Here is a 15778-nt window from a genome sequence, read left to right as displayed (position 1 = left end):
CAGCGTCTGTTGTCTCCAGATTTTTTAATGATTGCCATTCTAACTGGTGTGAGATGGTATCTCAATGTGGTTTTGATTTGCATTTCTCTAATGACCAGTGATGATGAGCATTTTTTCATATGTTTGCTGGCCTCCTGTATGTCTTCTTTTGTAAAGTATCTGTTCATATCCTTTGCCCATTTTTGAATGGGCTTGTTTGTTTTTTTCTTGTAGATCTGCTTTAGTTCTTTGTAGATTCTGGATATCAGCCCCTTGTCAGATGGGTAGACTGCAACAATTTTTTCCCATTTTATTGGCTGCCGATTCACTCTATTGACTGTTTCTTTTGCTGTGCAGAAGCTGTGGAGTTTGATTAGGTCCCATTTGTCTATTTTGGCTTTTGTTGCCATTGCTTTTGGCGTTTTGGTCATGAAGTCCTTGCCTACGCCTATGTCCTGAATGGTTGTTTTTTTTTTTTTTTTTTTTTTGAGACGGAGTTTCGCTCTTGTTACCCAGGCTGGAGTGCAATGGCGCGATCTCGGCTCACCGCAACCTCCACCTCCTGGGTTCAGGCAATTCTCCTGCCTCAGCCTCCTGAGTAGCTGGGATTACAGGCACGCACCACCATGCGCAGCTATTTTTTTTGTATTTTTAGTAGAGACGGGGTTTCACCATGTTGACCAGGGTGGTCTCGATCTCTTGACCTTGTGATCCACCCGCCTCGGCCTCCCAAAGTGCTGGGATTACAGGCTTGAGCCACCGCGCCCGGCCACCTGAATGGTTTTGCCTAGATTTTCTTCTAGGGTTTTTATGGTGTTAGGTCTGATATTTAAGTCTTTAATCCATCTGGAGTTAATTTTGGTGTAAGGTGTCAGGAAGGGGTCCTGTTTCTGCTTTCTGCACATGGCTAGCCAGTTTTCCCAACACCATTTATTAAACAGGGAATCCTTTCCCCATTGCTTGTTTTTGTCAGGTTTGTTGAAGATCAGATGGTTGTGGGTATATTTCCTCTGAGGCCTCTGTTCTGTTCCATTGGTCTATATCTCTGTTTTGGTACCAGTACCATGCTGTTTTGATTACTGTAGCCTTGTAGTATAGTTTGAAGTCCGGTAATGTGATGCCTCCTGCTTTGTTCTTTTTGCTTAGAATTGACTTGGCTATGCGGGCTCTCTTTTGGTTCCATATGAAGTTTAAGGTGGTTTTTTCCAGTTCTGTGAAGAAGGTCATTGGTAGCTTGATGGGAATAGCATTGAATTTGTAAATTACTTTGGGCAGTATGGCCATTTTCACGATGTTGATTCTTCCTAACCATGAACATGGAATGTTTCTCCATCTGTTTGTGTCCTCTCTTATTTTGTTGAGCAGTGGCTTGTAGTTCTCCTTGAAGAGGTCCTTTAGGTTCCTTGTTAGTTGTATTCCTAGGTATTTTATTCTCTTTGTAGCAATTGTGAATGGCAGTTGGTTCTTGATTTGGCTCCCTTTAAGTCTGTTACTGGTGTATAGGAATGTTTGTGATTTTTGCACGTTGATTTTGTATCCTGAGACTTTGCTGAAGTTGTTTATCAGTTTCAGGAGATTTTGGGCTGAGACAATGGGGTCTTCTAGATATACAATCATGTCATCTGCAAATAGAGACAATTTGATTTCCTCCTTTCCAATTTGGATACCCTTTATTTCTTTTTCTTGCCTGATTGCTCTGGCTAGAACTTCCAGTACTATATTGAATAGTAGTGGTCAGAGAGGGCATCCTTGTCTAGTGCCAGATTTCAAAGTGAATGCTTCCAGTTTTTGCCCATTCAGTATGATATTGGCTGTTGGTTTGTCGTAAATAGCTTTTATTGTTTTGAGATACGTTCCGTCATTACCTGGTTTATTGAGGGTTTTTAGCATAAAGGGCTGTTGAATTTTGTCAAAGGCCTTCTCTGCATCAATTGAGATAATCATGTGGTTTTTGTCTTTGGTTCTGTTTATGTGGTGAATTACATTTATGGACTTGTGTATGTTGAACCAGCCTTGCATCCCCGGGATGAATCCTACTTGATCATGGTGGATGAGCTTTTTGATATGCTGTTGCAATCGGTTTGCCAGTATTTTATTGAAGATTTTTGCATCTATGTTCATCATGGATATTGGCCTGAAATTTTCTTTTCTTGTTGAGTCTCTGCCAGGTTTTGGTATCAGGATGATGTTGGTCTCTTAAAATGATTTGGGAAGGATTCCCTCTTTTTGGATTGTCTGGAATAGTTTCAGAAGGAATGGTATCAGCTCTTCTTTGTATGTCTGGTAGAATTCGGCTGTGAATCCATCTGGACCTGGGCTTTTTTTGGGTGGTAGGCTCTTTATTGCTGCCTCGACTTCAGACCTTGTTATTGGTCTATTCAGGGTTTCGACTTCTTCCAGGTTTAGGCTTGGGAGGATGCAGGTGTCCAGGAATTTATCCATTTCTTCCAGGTTTACTAGTTTATGTGCATAGAGTTGTTTGTAATAATCTCTGATGACGGTTTGGATTTCTGTGGAATCTGTGGTGATATCCCCTTTATCGTTTTTTATTGCATCAATTTGGTTATTCTCTCTTTTCTTTTTTATTAATCTGGCTAGTGGTCTATTTTGTTGATCTTTTTCAAAAACCAGCTCCTGGATTTACTGATTTTTTGAAGAGTTTTTTGTGTCTCTATTTCCTTCAGTTCTGCTCTGATCTTAGTTATTTCCTGTCTTCTGCTAGGTTTTGAGTTTTTTTGATCTTGCTCCTCTAGCTCTTTCAATTTTGATGATAGGGTGTCAATTTTAGATCTCTCCTTTCTTCTCATGTGGGCACTCATTGCTATATATTTTCCTCTAGAGACTGCTTTAAATGTGTCCCAGAGATTCTGGTATGTTGTGTCTTCGTTCTCACTGGTTTTGAAGAACATCTTTATTTCTGCCTTCATTTCATTGTTTATCCAGTCAACATTCAGGAGCCAGTTGTTCGGTTTCCATGAAGCTGTGCGGTTCTGAGTTAGTTTCTGCATTCTGAGTTCTAACTCGATTGCACTGTGGTCTAAGAGACTGTTTGTTATGATTTCCGTTCTTTTGCATTTGCTGAGGAGTGATTTATTGCCAATTATGTGGTCAATTTTAGAGTAGGTGTGATGTGGTGCTGAGAAGAATGTATATTCTGTGGATTTGGGGTGGAGAGTTCTGTAAATATCTATTAGGTTTGCTTGTTCCAGGTCTGAGTTCAAGTCCTGGATATCCTTGTTGATTTTCTTTCTGGTTCATCTGTCTAATATTGACAATGGGGTGTTAAAGTCTCCCACTATTATTGTGTGGGAGTCTAAGTCTCTTTGTAAGTCATTAAGAACTTGCCTTAAGTATCTGGGTGCTCCTGTTTTGGGTGTGTATATATTTAGGATCGTTAGCTCTTCTTGTGGCAGTGATCCTTTTACCATTATGTAATGTCCTTGTCTCTTTTGATCTTTGTTGCTTTAAAGTCTATTTTATCAGAGATGAGAATTGCAACTCCTGCTTTTTTCTGCTCTCCATTTGCTTGGTAGATCTTCCTCCATCCCTTTATTTTGAGCCTTTGTGTATCCTTGCATGTAAGATGGGTTTCCTGGATACAGCACACTGATGGGTTTTGGCTTTGTATCCAATTTGCCAGTCTGTGTCTTTTGATTGGGGCATTTAGTCCATTTACATTTAGGGATAGTATTGTTATATGTGAATTTGATACTGTCATTTTGATGCTACCTGGCTGTTTTGTTGGTTAGTTGATGCAGAATCTTGATTGTGTTGATGCTTTTTTACCATTTGGTGTGTTTTTGGAGTGGCTGGTACTGGTTGTTCCTTTATATGTGTAGAGCCTCTTTCAGGAGTCCTTGTAGAGCAGGTTTGGTGGTGATGAAATCTCTGCATACTTGCTTGTTCGCAAAGGATTCTATTTTTCCTTCACTTACGAAGCTTAGTTTGGCTGGATAGGAGATTCTGGGTTGAAAGTTCTTTTCCTTAAGGATGTTGAATATTGGCCCCCTATCTCTTCTGGCTTGTAGGGTTTCTGCTGAGAGATCTGCTGTGAGTCTAATGGGCTTCCCTTTGTGGGTAACCCGACCTTTCTCTCTGGCTGCCCTTAGCATTTTCTCTTTCATTTCAACCCTGGTGAACCTGACGATTATGTGCCTTGGGGTTGCCCTTCTTAAGGAATATCTTTGTGGTGTTCTCTGTATTTCCTGTATTTGAATATTGGCCTGCCTTGCTAGGTTGGGGAAGTTTTCCTGGATAATATCTTGAAGAGTATTTTCCAGCTTGGATTCATTCTCTTCATCACATTCAGGTACACCTATCAAACGTAGATTAGGTCTTTTCACATAGTCCCACATTTCTTGAAGATTTTGTTCATTCCTTTTTGCACTTTTTTCTCTGTTCTTGCCTTCTTTTTTTATTTCATTGAGTTTATCTTCCACCTCTGATATCCTTTCTTCTGCTTGGTCAATTCGGCTGTTGAAGCTTGTGCATGCTTCACGAAGTTCTCGTGTTGTGTTTTTCAGCTCCATCAAGTCACTTATATTCCTCTCTATGCTGTCCATTCTCGTTAGCATTTCGTCCAATCTTTTTTCATGGTTCCTAGTTTCTTTGCGTTGGGTTAGAACATGTTCTTTTAGCTCACTGTAGTTTCTTACTACCCACCTTCTGAAGTCTGATTCTGTCATTTCATCACCCTCCTTCTCCATGTGGTCTGGTTCCCTTGCTGGTGAGGAGTTGTGATCCCTTTTAGGAGGAGAGGTGTTCTGGTTTTGGGAGGTTTCATCCTTTTTGTGCTGGTTTCTTCCCATTTTTGTGGGTTTATCCACCTGTTGTCTTTGTAGTTACTGTCTTTCAGATTGGGTCTCTGAGTGAGCTTCTAGTTCGTGGATGCTGAAGTTACTTTTTTTTTTTTTCTTTAAGCTTTCCTTCTAACAGTCTGGCCCCTCTGCTGTAGGACTGCTGAGGTCCTCTCCAGGCCCTGCTTGCCTGGGGATCACTTGCAGCAGCTGCAGAACAGTAAGGGTTGCTACCAGTTTCCTCTTCCACTGTCTTTGTCCCAGAAGGATGCTCGCCAACTGTCAGTCCGTTCTCTCCTTTATGAGGTGAGTCTTTGGATCTATGGGGGTCAGGGAGCTACTTGAGGAGACAGTCTATCTTTTATTGGGGCTTAAGTCCTGAGCTGTGAGCTCCGTTGTTCGTTCAGAGCTGCTGGGCAGGTACGTTTAGGTCTGCTGCAGCTGAACTCATAAAGCATTTTTTGTTCCCAGGTGCTCTTTCCCGGGGAGTTGGGGCTTTATGAGTTTCCGTTGCGCTACTGCCTTTTTTGATTTTTCTTTCAGGTCTGCCCCGCCCAGCTAGCAGCACGCCTAGCCACTGCCTGCCTGCAGAGGCTTTGCTGAGCTGCTCTGGGCTCCGCCCAGCTGCCCTGCACTCTTCCCTGCAGTCCTGTTTATATGGGCGTAGTTAGAACTGTCTGGGCAATGGTGGCCCCGCCTCTGTTATGGCGGACTCTCTCTGTTGTGGCAGGTTGCCTCGGCAACAGTGGGTTGCCTCGGCGATGGCAGCCTGCCTCCGTAGCGGTGGAGAGTCTCAGTAATGGCGGACGCCCCCCCCACCCCATGGAGCCGGACCATCCCGGGTTTAGCTGTGCTTGGTGTGAAGAGCTCAACTCAGAGGGTTTTCAATTGCTGTTTTTGTTTTCGTTGTTGTTGGAGGTGGGACCAACCGAGCCTGATCACCTAGCTCCCTGACTCAGAGTCTCTTCTTTTATATTTTAAGTTGAACAACCCCGCATTCCAGTCGCTTGTTGAAAAGGCGCTGGGATCTCCTGTGCTGCAACTGAGTCCACTCAAACCGCGGTGCCGGCTCCTGGCGGATTTTTTGCCTAGGAATCTCCTGGCCTGGCTCGCTATTTCAGATGAATGGGCAACTCTGCCATCTCAGGGCTCCGATCGCCAGCTAAGAGGGCTCCCAGACCAGTGGCTTTTGTACGGAGAACCGCCGCAACAGGGCGTGGTCAAAGCAGCCCCGCAGGGGCCAAAACAGCCGCACCGGCCGGGACTGAGGCGCTGGTGACCCCTCTGCCTGGGTTATCTCCTGGTCTGTGGGCAATAAAAATTCGTCTGGAAATGCGGCGTCCACTCACCCTCTGCAGTTTCACTGGGAGCTGAAGTCCTGAGCTGTTCTTAGGCGGCCATCTTCCCAGCGTTCCCCCAAAAGCACCTTCTTATGCTCAAGTGATCCAGTGGTTGCTCCCATGAGTCAGTCCTTAGACACCTTCACCAAATGGCACTAGTAAGTGGCTTCTCAAGGCTGGGAGAAACAGAGAAGGCACAATACCAGCTCGGCTTGTCATTCCAGGACACCCCTGGAGTAAGGGATATGAGCACAGGCTCACCCCTTCTCCACCAACACTCTTACTTGGTCTGTGAAACTCCAGGAGAGTCTTTATGGGATGATGCCTTCCTTCCAATAGAGACTTAGTCATCAAGTGCTTACTTAGCCACCTCCTTTTCAAGACCTGGGCGTATTTGCTGGTCCTCGAATTGTTCCATACCCGTCTGTGCCTTCTGATTATCCACGTGTTCAACTTGTTGGAACATAGGAGATAGGCTATCTAGGGTCCGGCCTCTCACTGAGACAGGTGGAGACTACATGATCAGGTGCTGAGAGGCTGCTATGTTCCAGAGGCCAGGCGACATTCTGCCTGAGGGCTGGGGACATGGCATTCTGTATGGACTGCTCTTGCTGTTCTCTCTGATGCTGGTTTGGTGTAAGGGACAATAAGAAAGCATCTTCCCACGGGGTGCGGTGGCTCACGCCTATAATAGCAGCACTTTGGGAGGCTGAGGCTGGTGGATCACGAGGTCAGGAGATCGAGACCATCCTGGTCAACATGGTGAAACCCCGTCTCTACTAAAAAATACAAAAAATTAGCTGGGCATGGTGGCGCGTGCCTGTAATCCCAGCTACTAAGGAGGCTGAGGCAGGAGAATTGCCTGAACCCAGTAGGCAGAGGTTGCAGTGAGCCGAGATCGTGCCATTGCACACTCCAGCCTGGGCAACAAGAGTGAAACTCCGTCTCAAAGAAAAAAAAAAAAAAAAAAAAAAGCAAGCATCTTCCCTACAAACTGTAGGGAAGCAATCCTGGGCTTAGCCTCCCAAAGTGCTAGGATTACAGGCATAAGCCACCGCACCTGGCCACCTTTCTGAGGGCAGTTCATGAAGAGGAACTCAGATGTGGAAAGAGGGTCTCCGTACTTACTCTCTGACAGAGCGCCAGAGTACCAGTACCCTCACCTGAACAGCCCACCAGTTTTTATTTTGAGACAGAATTTTGCTTTTGCTGTCTAGGCTGGAGTGCAATGGTGTGATCTCGGCTCACTGCAGCTTCTGCCTCCCGGGTTCAAGCAACTCTCCTGCCTCAGCCTCCCGAGTAGCTGGGATTACAGGCGCCCACCACCACACATGGCTAATTTTTTGTATTTTTAGCAGAGACGGGTTTTTACCATGTTGGTCAAGCTGGATTACAGGCAAGAGCCACCATGCCTGGCCCATTGTTTTTCATTAAAAAAAAAAAAAAAAAAAAAAAAATTTCCATCAGGCATGGTGGCTCAGGCCTATAATCCCAGCACTTTGGGAAGTTGAGGTGGGCCCATCACTTGAGGACAGGAGTTGGAGACCAGACTGCCCAACATGGTGAGACCCTGTCTCTACTAAAAATACAAAAATTAGCTGGGCGTGGTGGTGCATGCTTTTAATCCCAGCTACTCAGGAGGCTGAGGCAGGAGAATCACTTCAATCCAGGAGGTGGGGGCTGCAGTGAGCCAAGATGGCACCACTGCACTCTAGCCTGGGCGACAAAGACTCCGTCTCAAAAAAAAGCAAAAACAAAAACTTTTTTTTTTTTTTTTTTTTTTTTTTTTTGAGACAGTCTCACTCTGTTGCCCAGGCTAGAGTGCAATGGCCTGATCTTGGCTTACTGCATCCTCCACCTTCTAAGTTCAAGCGATTCTCCTGCTTCAGCCTCCCAAAGTGCTGGGATTAAGGCGTGAGCCACTGTACCTGGCCTAAAACCTTTTTTTAACTAAAAACTTTCTGACCCACAAGTAATGAGACCAACATTATTTTAAAGTATTTATTTTTTTCTACATTTCATACAAATCATAAAAGTCTGATACATGTTTTTCTCATAAACAACTTATGCTCATTTCAGATGCTTTTTCTTTCTTTTAATGTTATAAGATGGACAAAGATACACTTTAATGAACAAAAAAAAAAAAATCAGTTCACTACAGGTACCGCTTCCCAGGCCCCACCTGCAGAGCTTCTGACTGAGCACGTAGGACACATCCTAGGATCACAAACTAAATCTCCCCCAGTCACCTCCACAGCAGGCAGGCCTGGAACCACCCTTACTGCAACACTGCTTAGGACTTGTCTGTTATCTACCAGAAGCAATTTCAAAAAATTCAGGAATAATTACGTATACAGAAATAGCTCTTCTATAAAATTTCCATATAAAAATAATGGTATTTATTTACAAAGTCTCAGATACTACAAAATAATGTATCAGGTTACGTACTTCAGTCTAATCGAGGAAGTCTACATTGGGCAAGTCAGATGTGGTGTCTGCATTTTCCTCTTACCTTTCTGGTTTAAATTGCTTAAAGCATGTGGCACCACAATGTAACCTTCATGCAAAAAAAAAAAGGGAAAACTATTTTCTGGAAATACAACCCAATAGTATATAGAGTAAAGCATCTTCAGATGAAAAGGTGAACAACCTAGTGATTTGGGCTCATAACCTTTTACCCACCTCTTCTGTCCAAAACTCAAGGGTGATGGTGGCAAACGAAATGCCTCAAGGAACTAGGTATTGAAATGTGATCCCTGGAATGCAGGCCACGTGGGCAGCCAGTGCATATGGTTAATGGGTGGTTCCATTTTTTAGGACACTGAAAAGTTGAACCTGTCATGGTACTACCAGGAAAAATAGAACTGCAACATGCCCAGAGGAGATATTCAGCAGAAAAGTGGCCCAGTCGTCTGTGATGTTTTAGTATGAAGACCCTGGCCCCAGCGTGAACAAGCACAGTTATCAGGCCATTTGACATGCAGCTCAGCCACAGGGAAGTATGGTAAGTGACAAATGGCATGCAGTGAGGCATGATAAAGGGATGAGATGTGTCTTTAAATCCAAACGTGATCTGGGGAAGCTCCCGTTATGATGTGACAGACATGGGCAATACGTGCTGGTGACGTATGGAAGAGCCATGTGGTAACTGAACCCCTCTGGCCCCTGCCCGTGGCCAGTGTGGGGAGCCTTTGCCTGTGGGTCTCAGCCCAGGGTTTTCTAACTTGAAAGAAACCTAAAGCCGACACCACAGCCTCATGCTGGGGCTCAGGAGAGGAGTCCTACTTTTGCCCCTAAGCCATTTGGCACTTGGTGACACAGGACTGATGCTAATCCAAAAGCTGTTTGGCGGGGCTGTGGTGACAGCATGGCCCTCACAGAGGGAAGAAGCTCTGGTTTTGGTGCAGGCTCTGCCAGAGACAGGCTGAGGGATGGGAGGCAAGACAACCTCTTGCTTGTTTCCCATTTCTAAATGAACAGGGTGGGAACGATGTTCTCTCCCATCCTGAGACCTGAGGCGCAGTGGTGAGGCCTGACCCTGATCGTCAGCTCACTGACCGCCAATGCAGCTGTAAGCAGGGAAGGCCTAATCTGCAGACACAGCAAGGGGCGAGACAACATTGACTTTAACAGGCTTTTTTTGTAAAGCAAAAGCTAAAGGCTGGGTGCGGTGGCTCACGCCTGTAATCCCAGCACTTTGCGAGGCCAAGGTCGGCAGATCATGAGGTCAGGAGATCTAGACCATCCTGGCCAACATGGTGAAACCCCATCTCTAATAAAAATACAAAACTTAGCTGGGTGTGGTGGTGTGGGCACCTGTAAGCCCAGCTACTCAGGAGGCTGAGGCAGGAGAATCAATAGAATCCAGGAGAGGGAGGTGGCAGTGAGCCAAGATCGTGTCACTGCAGTCCAGCCTGATGACAGAGCAAGACTCTGTCTCAAAAAAAAAAAAAAAAAAGGCAAGAGCTAAGATGACAGATCCAGCCTGGTTTGAAAACAGGTGCACAGAATACACATTATAAATGTGTACTTTCTCCTATCTCAGCACCCTAGTGAGAGGGTGTCAGACGAGTTTCTGGACCTGTCAGGGACTCCCAGGGCTTAGCCAGAGTGTCAAAGTGTTGTGCTCACCCACTATTTCTTCCTTAATATACTGTGGAGATAGATGTGGGAAAATTGGATCCCAGTGATTATCTAAGCATAACTTCTCAGACATTTTGGTTAAGGGACTATTTCCTATGAAATGCTATACTTTATGTGGGTATTGAGCTTGAATTTTTTTATTATACAATCTTAGGCTGGGCGAGATGGCTCATGACTATAATCCCAGCACTCTGGGAGGCCAAGGGGGGGCAGATCACGAGGCCAGAAGTTCAAGACCAGCCTGGCCAACATGGTGAAACCTTGTCTCTACTAAAAATACAAAAATTAGCCAGGCATGGTGGCTTATGTTTGTAATCCCAGCTACTGGGGAGGCTGAGGCAGGAGAATGGCTAGAATCCGGGACGCAGAGCCGAGATCGCGCCATTGCACTCTAGTCTGGGCAAGAGAGCAAGACTCCTTGGGCAAAACAAAAATCTTATGCAAACATCAGACTTTTCTCTTCTTAGTAACAATGTTTGGCTTGAGTGGAAGTTTAGCCAAACACTTATCAACTGGGAATTTGACAGCAAGGAGGCACATTTCTGAGGATCATTGGAATGGCATGGTGCGGGCTCCTGACATAGTGTGGGTCTTTGGGAAGTGCAGATTCGTTTTCATCAGTGCTTGGGGACCACTGCTTTGGGTGCATGAATATGGGAACCCATTTGGGAAAATGGTTCATGTAAGTCCAGTCCTCAGCTTCACCAAAACCAGCCCACATAAGAATAGAGATGATCTATTCTGTAGCCAACACCTTAGAAAAAGTACATAAAATAGTTCTCCATTTTTAATCTTTTTTTTCTTTGAGATGGAGTCCCACACTCTGTCACTCAGGCTGGAGTGCAGTGGCGTGATCTCGGTTCACTGCAACCTCCACCTCCTGGGTTCAAGTGATTCTCCTGCCTCAGTCTCATGAGTTGCTGGGACTACAGGCATGTGCCACCACATCCGGCTAATTTTTGTATTTTCTAATCATTTTTCGACTGCATAGATTTAGTTGGAAAATAGTGAACCTTTGTTAGAATCTTTCCTTGGTTTACGGAAACTGCTGGTAGCTAGCTTTGCTTTTAAGTCTTAAAAGTTCCTTAACAGACTCCAAAATGAAGGCTTTAAACCACAACAGTGGGGCCTCTGGAACTTAGGAGATTCCAAATGCATGTGATGGGACAGAGTGGCTTGTTAAGAAAGTATAGAGACATCTGTCTTGCCACCATCTGATTCAGGAGAACTCTCTTTCCCAGAGGGGCCTTCCCTGGCTACCCCCAGCCAAAGCAGCCTTTCCCAAACAGTCCTACTCCACTGCTGTTTGCCCTCAGTACCCCTCAATCTGCACGTGATCCCTCTCTGATCATGCTTCCCCAGCAGGATGAGAACCCAACCAGGCAGGGCTGTCGCTCGCTGCTTCGCCCCAGAGCCTGCTCACAGTAGGTACTCATGCTGACTGAATGAAGGATGAAATCTTAAGGTTCACTGGCCAACCCCTATCCCCTGCTTACCACTAAGGCAGCAGCATAGTTGTAAGGTCTACTGGGAAGATTTGTTGGGCAGGGACAGCCCATTTTGTTAGGGGAGGGAGCTTGATAGGTATTAAAGGACCCTTGAAATGAAATCACTTAAAAAGCTAAATAGGGTCCCCCCCCATTCCCTCCCCCTCCCCCTCATCTCTCTGTATGTGTGCTTATGGAAGAGCTGAGGCAGTTCTCATCCTCTGCTAATCCACACGACACCCCCCCCCCCGCCCCCACACACGGTGCTAGAGGGAGCCTAAGTCAAAACCACACTTGGAGCAGCTTTACTGTCTCTATGACCCAAATAGCCAGAAAGAGATGTTGTTTAGCACTCAGGTTATAGATATCTGTAGGGCTAAACTGAGCCACTCTGTGAAATATTTCCATTTGAACTATCTGGTAAGAGCTACCGTTTTCCAGGACTGACCCTGGCTAATTTTTCAAGTATGGCAAAGTACCGTTACAACTGTAAAATCGGCTAATGGAGGGAGTTATCCTCTTTATCCTGCTAAAATGGCAGAAACCACAGCTTTTTCTCCCCATCACTTCTTTAAAGAATTAAATTTAAGGACGCCAAACATGTGGGCATCATCTAGTTTCTGGGGCATCACTGAGGGGTGGAGGATTGCCGTGTCGGCCCCTCCTTTCCCACCCTCCTCTGAGGCCCACCTTGATCCTAAGGCCCACTGTACAGAAACTGCGCTCACCACAGGAAATAAGCACGTGGAGGAGGCAGACTGACAGCAGGGAAGGGGAAGGCAGCTGGTAGGCACTTGATGCCCGTAAGTGCTCCTGTGTGCCTAGGTGGTACCGCCCTTCCCGCTGATGGTGAGACAGGTCCCAGTGCCACTATGCAGGTGCTAAATAGAGAAAGCACTTCCTCACTGAATGATGCCACACACTTGATTGGGTGACAGCCACACTTGCCCTCAAGGGGAAAAGGCCTCTTGAATTCCCCCACAATCAGCGTGTGCCCAGTACCCCTGGGAGGAGTGGTCTGTGTGTGTGCAAGGAACCCAGCATGCCACTGTAACGAAGCCTGGGCACTGTGACCACAATTTCCTTTTTTTTTTTTTTTTTTTTGAGACAGGGTCTTGTTCTGTCACCCAGGCCGGAGTGTAGTGGTGTGATCTTGGCTTTCTGCAGCCTCTGCCTCCTGGGCTCAAGTGACCCTCCCACCTCAGCCTCCTGAGTAGCTGAGACCGCAGGCCTGTCCCACCATGTCCGGCTAACTTCCGTATTTCTGTAGAGACGGGGTTTCGCCATTCGGTCTTGAACTCCTGAGCCCAAACAATGAGCTCACCTTGGCCTCTCAAAGTGCTAATATTACAGGCAAGAGCCACCGTACCTAGCCCACGATTTCCTAACATTGCTTCATTTTGATTCTGTGTGACATTGTGACTCAGTGCTGAGCTTTAGACCAAGATAAATGTTTAGGGGGAAGACAGAAGAACAAATGAATTGGCCTTTCTAAACAGCCAAACCTAGTTTCTAAAGGTAAGGTTTTATTCCAGCGACGTGTACTGGTGACCATGATGCCACTCTGTGAACTGGCCTCGACAGTAACTCAAACACAACGCTGAGGAACGGAGACCATCTCTCACCAACACCATGCACCTATGGGCTGGGGAGGCCAACGACGGGGCACCAATAAGGTAAGAGTCTTCGGTGGCTTTCTTTTTTTAAGACCATATTTTATCATTTTAAAGCATGAGAGCAGCAGAGGTGGAGAGCAGTGAAGAAAACAGGTTTCCCAAGAACTCTGACAAGAATTTTGGTATTTAGTGAAGGAATGGTTACCATTAGTGTAGCTGTCGTAAATCCTGAAATTTATCTTGGGACCTGCAGTTCGTATTTTGAAGACTACAAAGGTAGCCGCTGGCCTCTCCAGGTCCCTGCTGGGTCCCAGAAATGAGAAAGAGTGGAGTTAGTAGAAGAGGAGAAAGCCCCTTAAAGGATGGTTTGGTTTGGAAGGAAATCCTGATCTGTGCAGCTGAAATGTCAGAAATGTCCCCTGCAGGCCCCCGGGGACCTGCTGTTGCCTCTGTGGTGTTCCTGACCGGTCTGAGATGTGTGCTCCAGAACCCACAATAAGACCGAGTTCTAGAAGCTGCCTCTGTCTCTGAGTCTGTACTATGGTTTATTTCCGACAGAATGAGACTTTTGTATCAAAGGAGCTTCCGCTAAAGTAGTATGTTTTTCCTTCTCAGTTTGTATGGCCTTAGGGAACATGTTTAGCTAGGCAAAGCATTCTCCTCCTTACCATGCTCACAGTCACCATGGTGGCAGGGCTGTAGAGTCACCACAGGAAGGAGCCTGTACTTCCCCCATGCGATTTAGAAAAGATACAATTTGGGCCATGCTTGGTGCATCTAGCATCATCTTGGGACAAAGCCATATGATTCAGGTCAAAGTTTTGGAAGTTAACTCCTCCCATTATTAATTGCTCCTTTCCAAGGCCTTAATGTGACATTCTGTCAGGGTCTGGCCATGGTGGCAGATGTCCCTACACTTTCATTCAGAGAAGCAGCAGCTGTGAATATACCACTGCAGTATTTCTAATGACATCTTTAGTCATGAAACAACATACTGCATACTGCACTACCATATATCCAGGCAGAGGAGTGGCCAGCGTTCTCCAGCGTTTCGGTGAAACACTAAATATGGATTAGTTTGAAATGCAGTTTACCCAGGAGTAAGCTCAATAAGGTCATTCTGATTAATGAAAATGTGGGAAAAAAAAAGGTGACATGTACAAGGAAACAGTGCTGTTCATACTCTTGAAATAGACTTTTCTTTGAGACAAAAGTAATGACATTTGGTTCATTTTCACAAATTGCACACTGGGAGAGATCACACAATTACTGCAGGGAACTGTAGGCAAGCAGTTTGGTCATAGGAATTTGTTTCTTTGTCTTGTTTTAAATAAAAAAGCTGTATGAAATGCATAGCTTTGATTAACCTAAAGATACAGTTTCCCTCTCTGTAAAACTCCAGATTTAGGATGCTGGCAAAAGGCAGTGCGGGCAAAGTATTTAACGTACATGGAAATGCTATTCTATTTTGGCTTCCAGAAGTAGCCCTAGTAAATTCTATGCACCAATGCATTGGCTAATAATGATAATTAATTTCAGTTTTACTATAAATTATCTAAATGTCACTTAAGTACTTAAGAAGTAGCGCTCGCTCCTTTCTAGAAGCTGTCTAAGGCAGCTGATGCGTAAAGCACCTCAACTAGACCTCCAACTAGTTCAGCAGTTCAATCTGTGCCCCTCGGCCACAGGACTGCCCTCTGGATCCCTCAATACACAGCTCCCCCTGCTGGGGACTTTTCACGTTCCTTTCCACCTTGTCAAAGGCAGTCCAGGCAAGGAAGGGAAACATCAAAAACTCGATAGCCAAGGACTGCTCCATGTAGCAATCTCAATTCTAAGAATTAATTACATGGGTGCGAGGAACACAAAAATTCCACCTCACAGAAGATAAATGAGCTACACTCACACTGCCAACTCTTCAGGGATTCTCCCCACTATCTCCTCAGAAAACATGCTTTGTTTGTGATACCATTTACTGCTGTTGGTCAGACTTTGATTTACACTATGTTAACTTTCATCTCAATCATCTCAGCCTTCGTGTGATTTGCTTATTGTGTTTCTCTAGTTTTCACTGAACACAGTGCAAACAAAGGCAAAGACTGAAGCAATCATTTCAAAAACAAGAGCTCACACTACAAACACACATGAGCATCACATATTGAAACGTAGGCTTTCTCTTGTCTTTATTCTGGGGAGGAGGAATCCTCCTCGTCATCTTCCTCGTCTTCATCATTGAATGAACAGGGGGTCTCGCCTCGGGACTCAGAGCAGTGAGAGGCTGCACTGCTGGACTGGTGACTGTTTGGGGCCAGGAACTGCCCAGTTGCTAAGGCCACTTCTGCATCCAAGCATAACCCTTGGTTTACACTAGCAAACAATTAAAAACACACAGGCTCATTAATCTGGTAGAAACAGTT

General features: G+C 45.4%; 1 protein-coding gene across 10 annotated transcripts in view; it reads right to left on the bottom strand.

Moving 5' to 3' along the window:
• Positions 1 to 8102: 8102 nt before the first annotated feature.
• Positions 8103 to 15778, bottom strand: part of TFDP2 (transcription factor Dp-2) — a 187077-nt gene continuing 179401 nt past the window's right edge. For all 10 annotated transcript variants that reach the window (XM_074405813.1, XM_003942575.4, XM_010330409.3 and 7 more), the window contains one exon: positions 8103 to 15728. In XM_074405813.1, the coding sequence (XP_074261914.1) occupies positions 15545 to 15728 (184 nt within the window). In that variant the 3' untranslated portion in view covers positions 8103 to 15544. The remainder of the gene's footprint in view (positions 15729 to 15778) is intronic.

This window comes from Saimiri boliviensis, chromosome 9, assembly GCF_048565385.1.
Source record: "Saimiri boliviensis isolate mSaiBol1 chromosome 9, mSaiBol1.pri, whole genome shotgun sequence".
Taxonomy (NCBI): domain Eukaryota; kingdom Metazoa; phylum Chordata; class Mammalia; order Primates; family Cebidae; genus Saimiri; species Saimiri boliviensis.
This window is presented reverse-complemented; position numbering and strand designations above follow the sequence as displayed.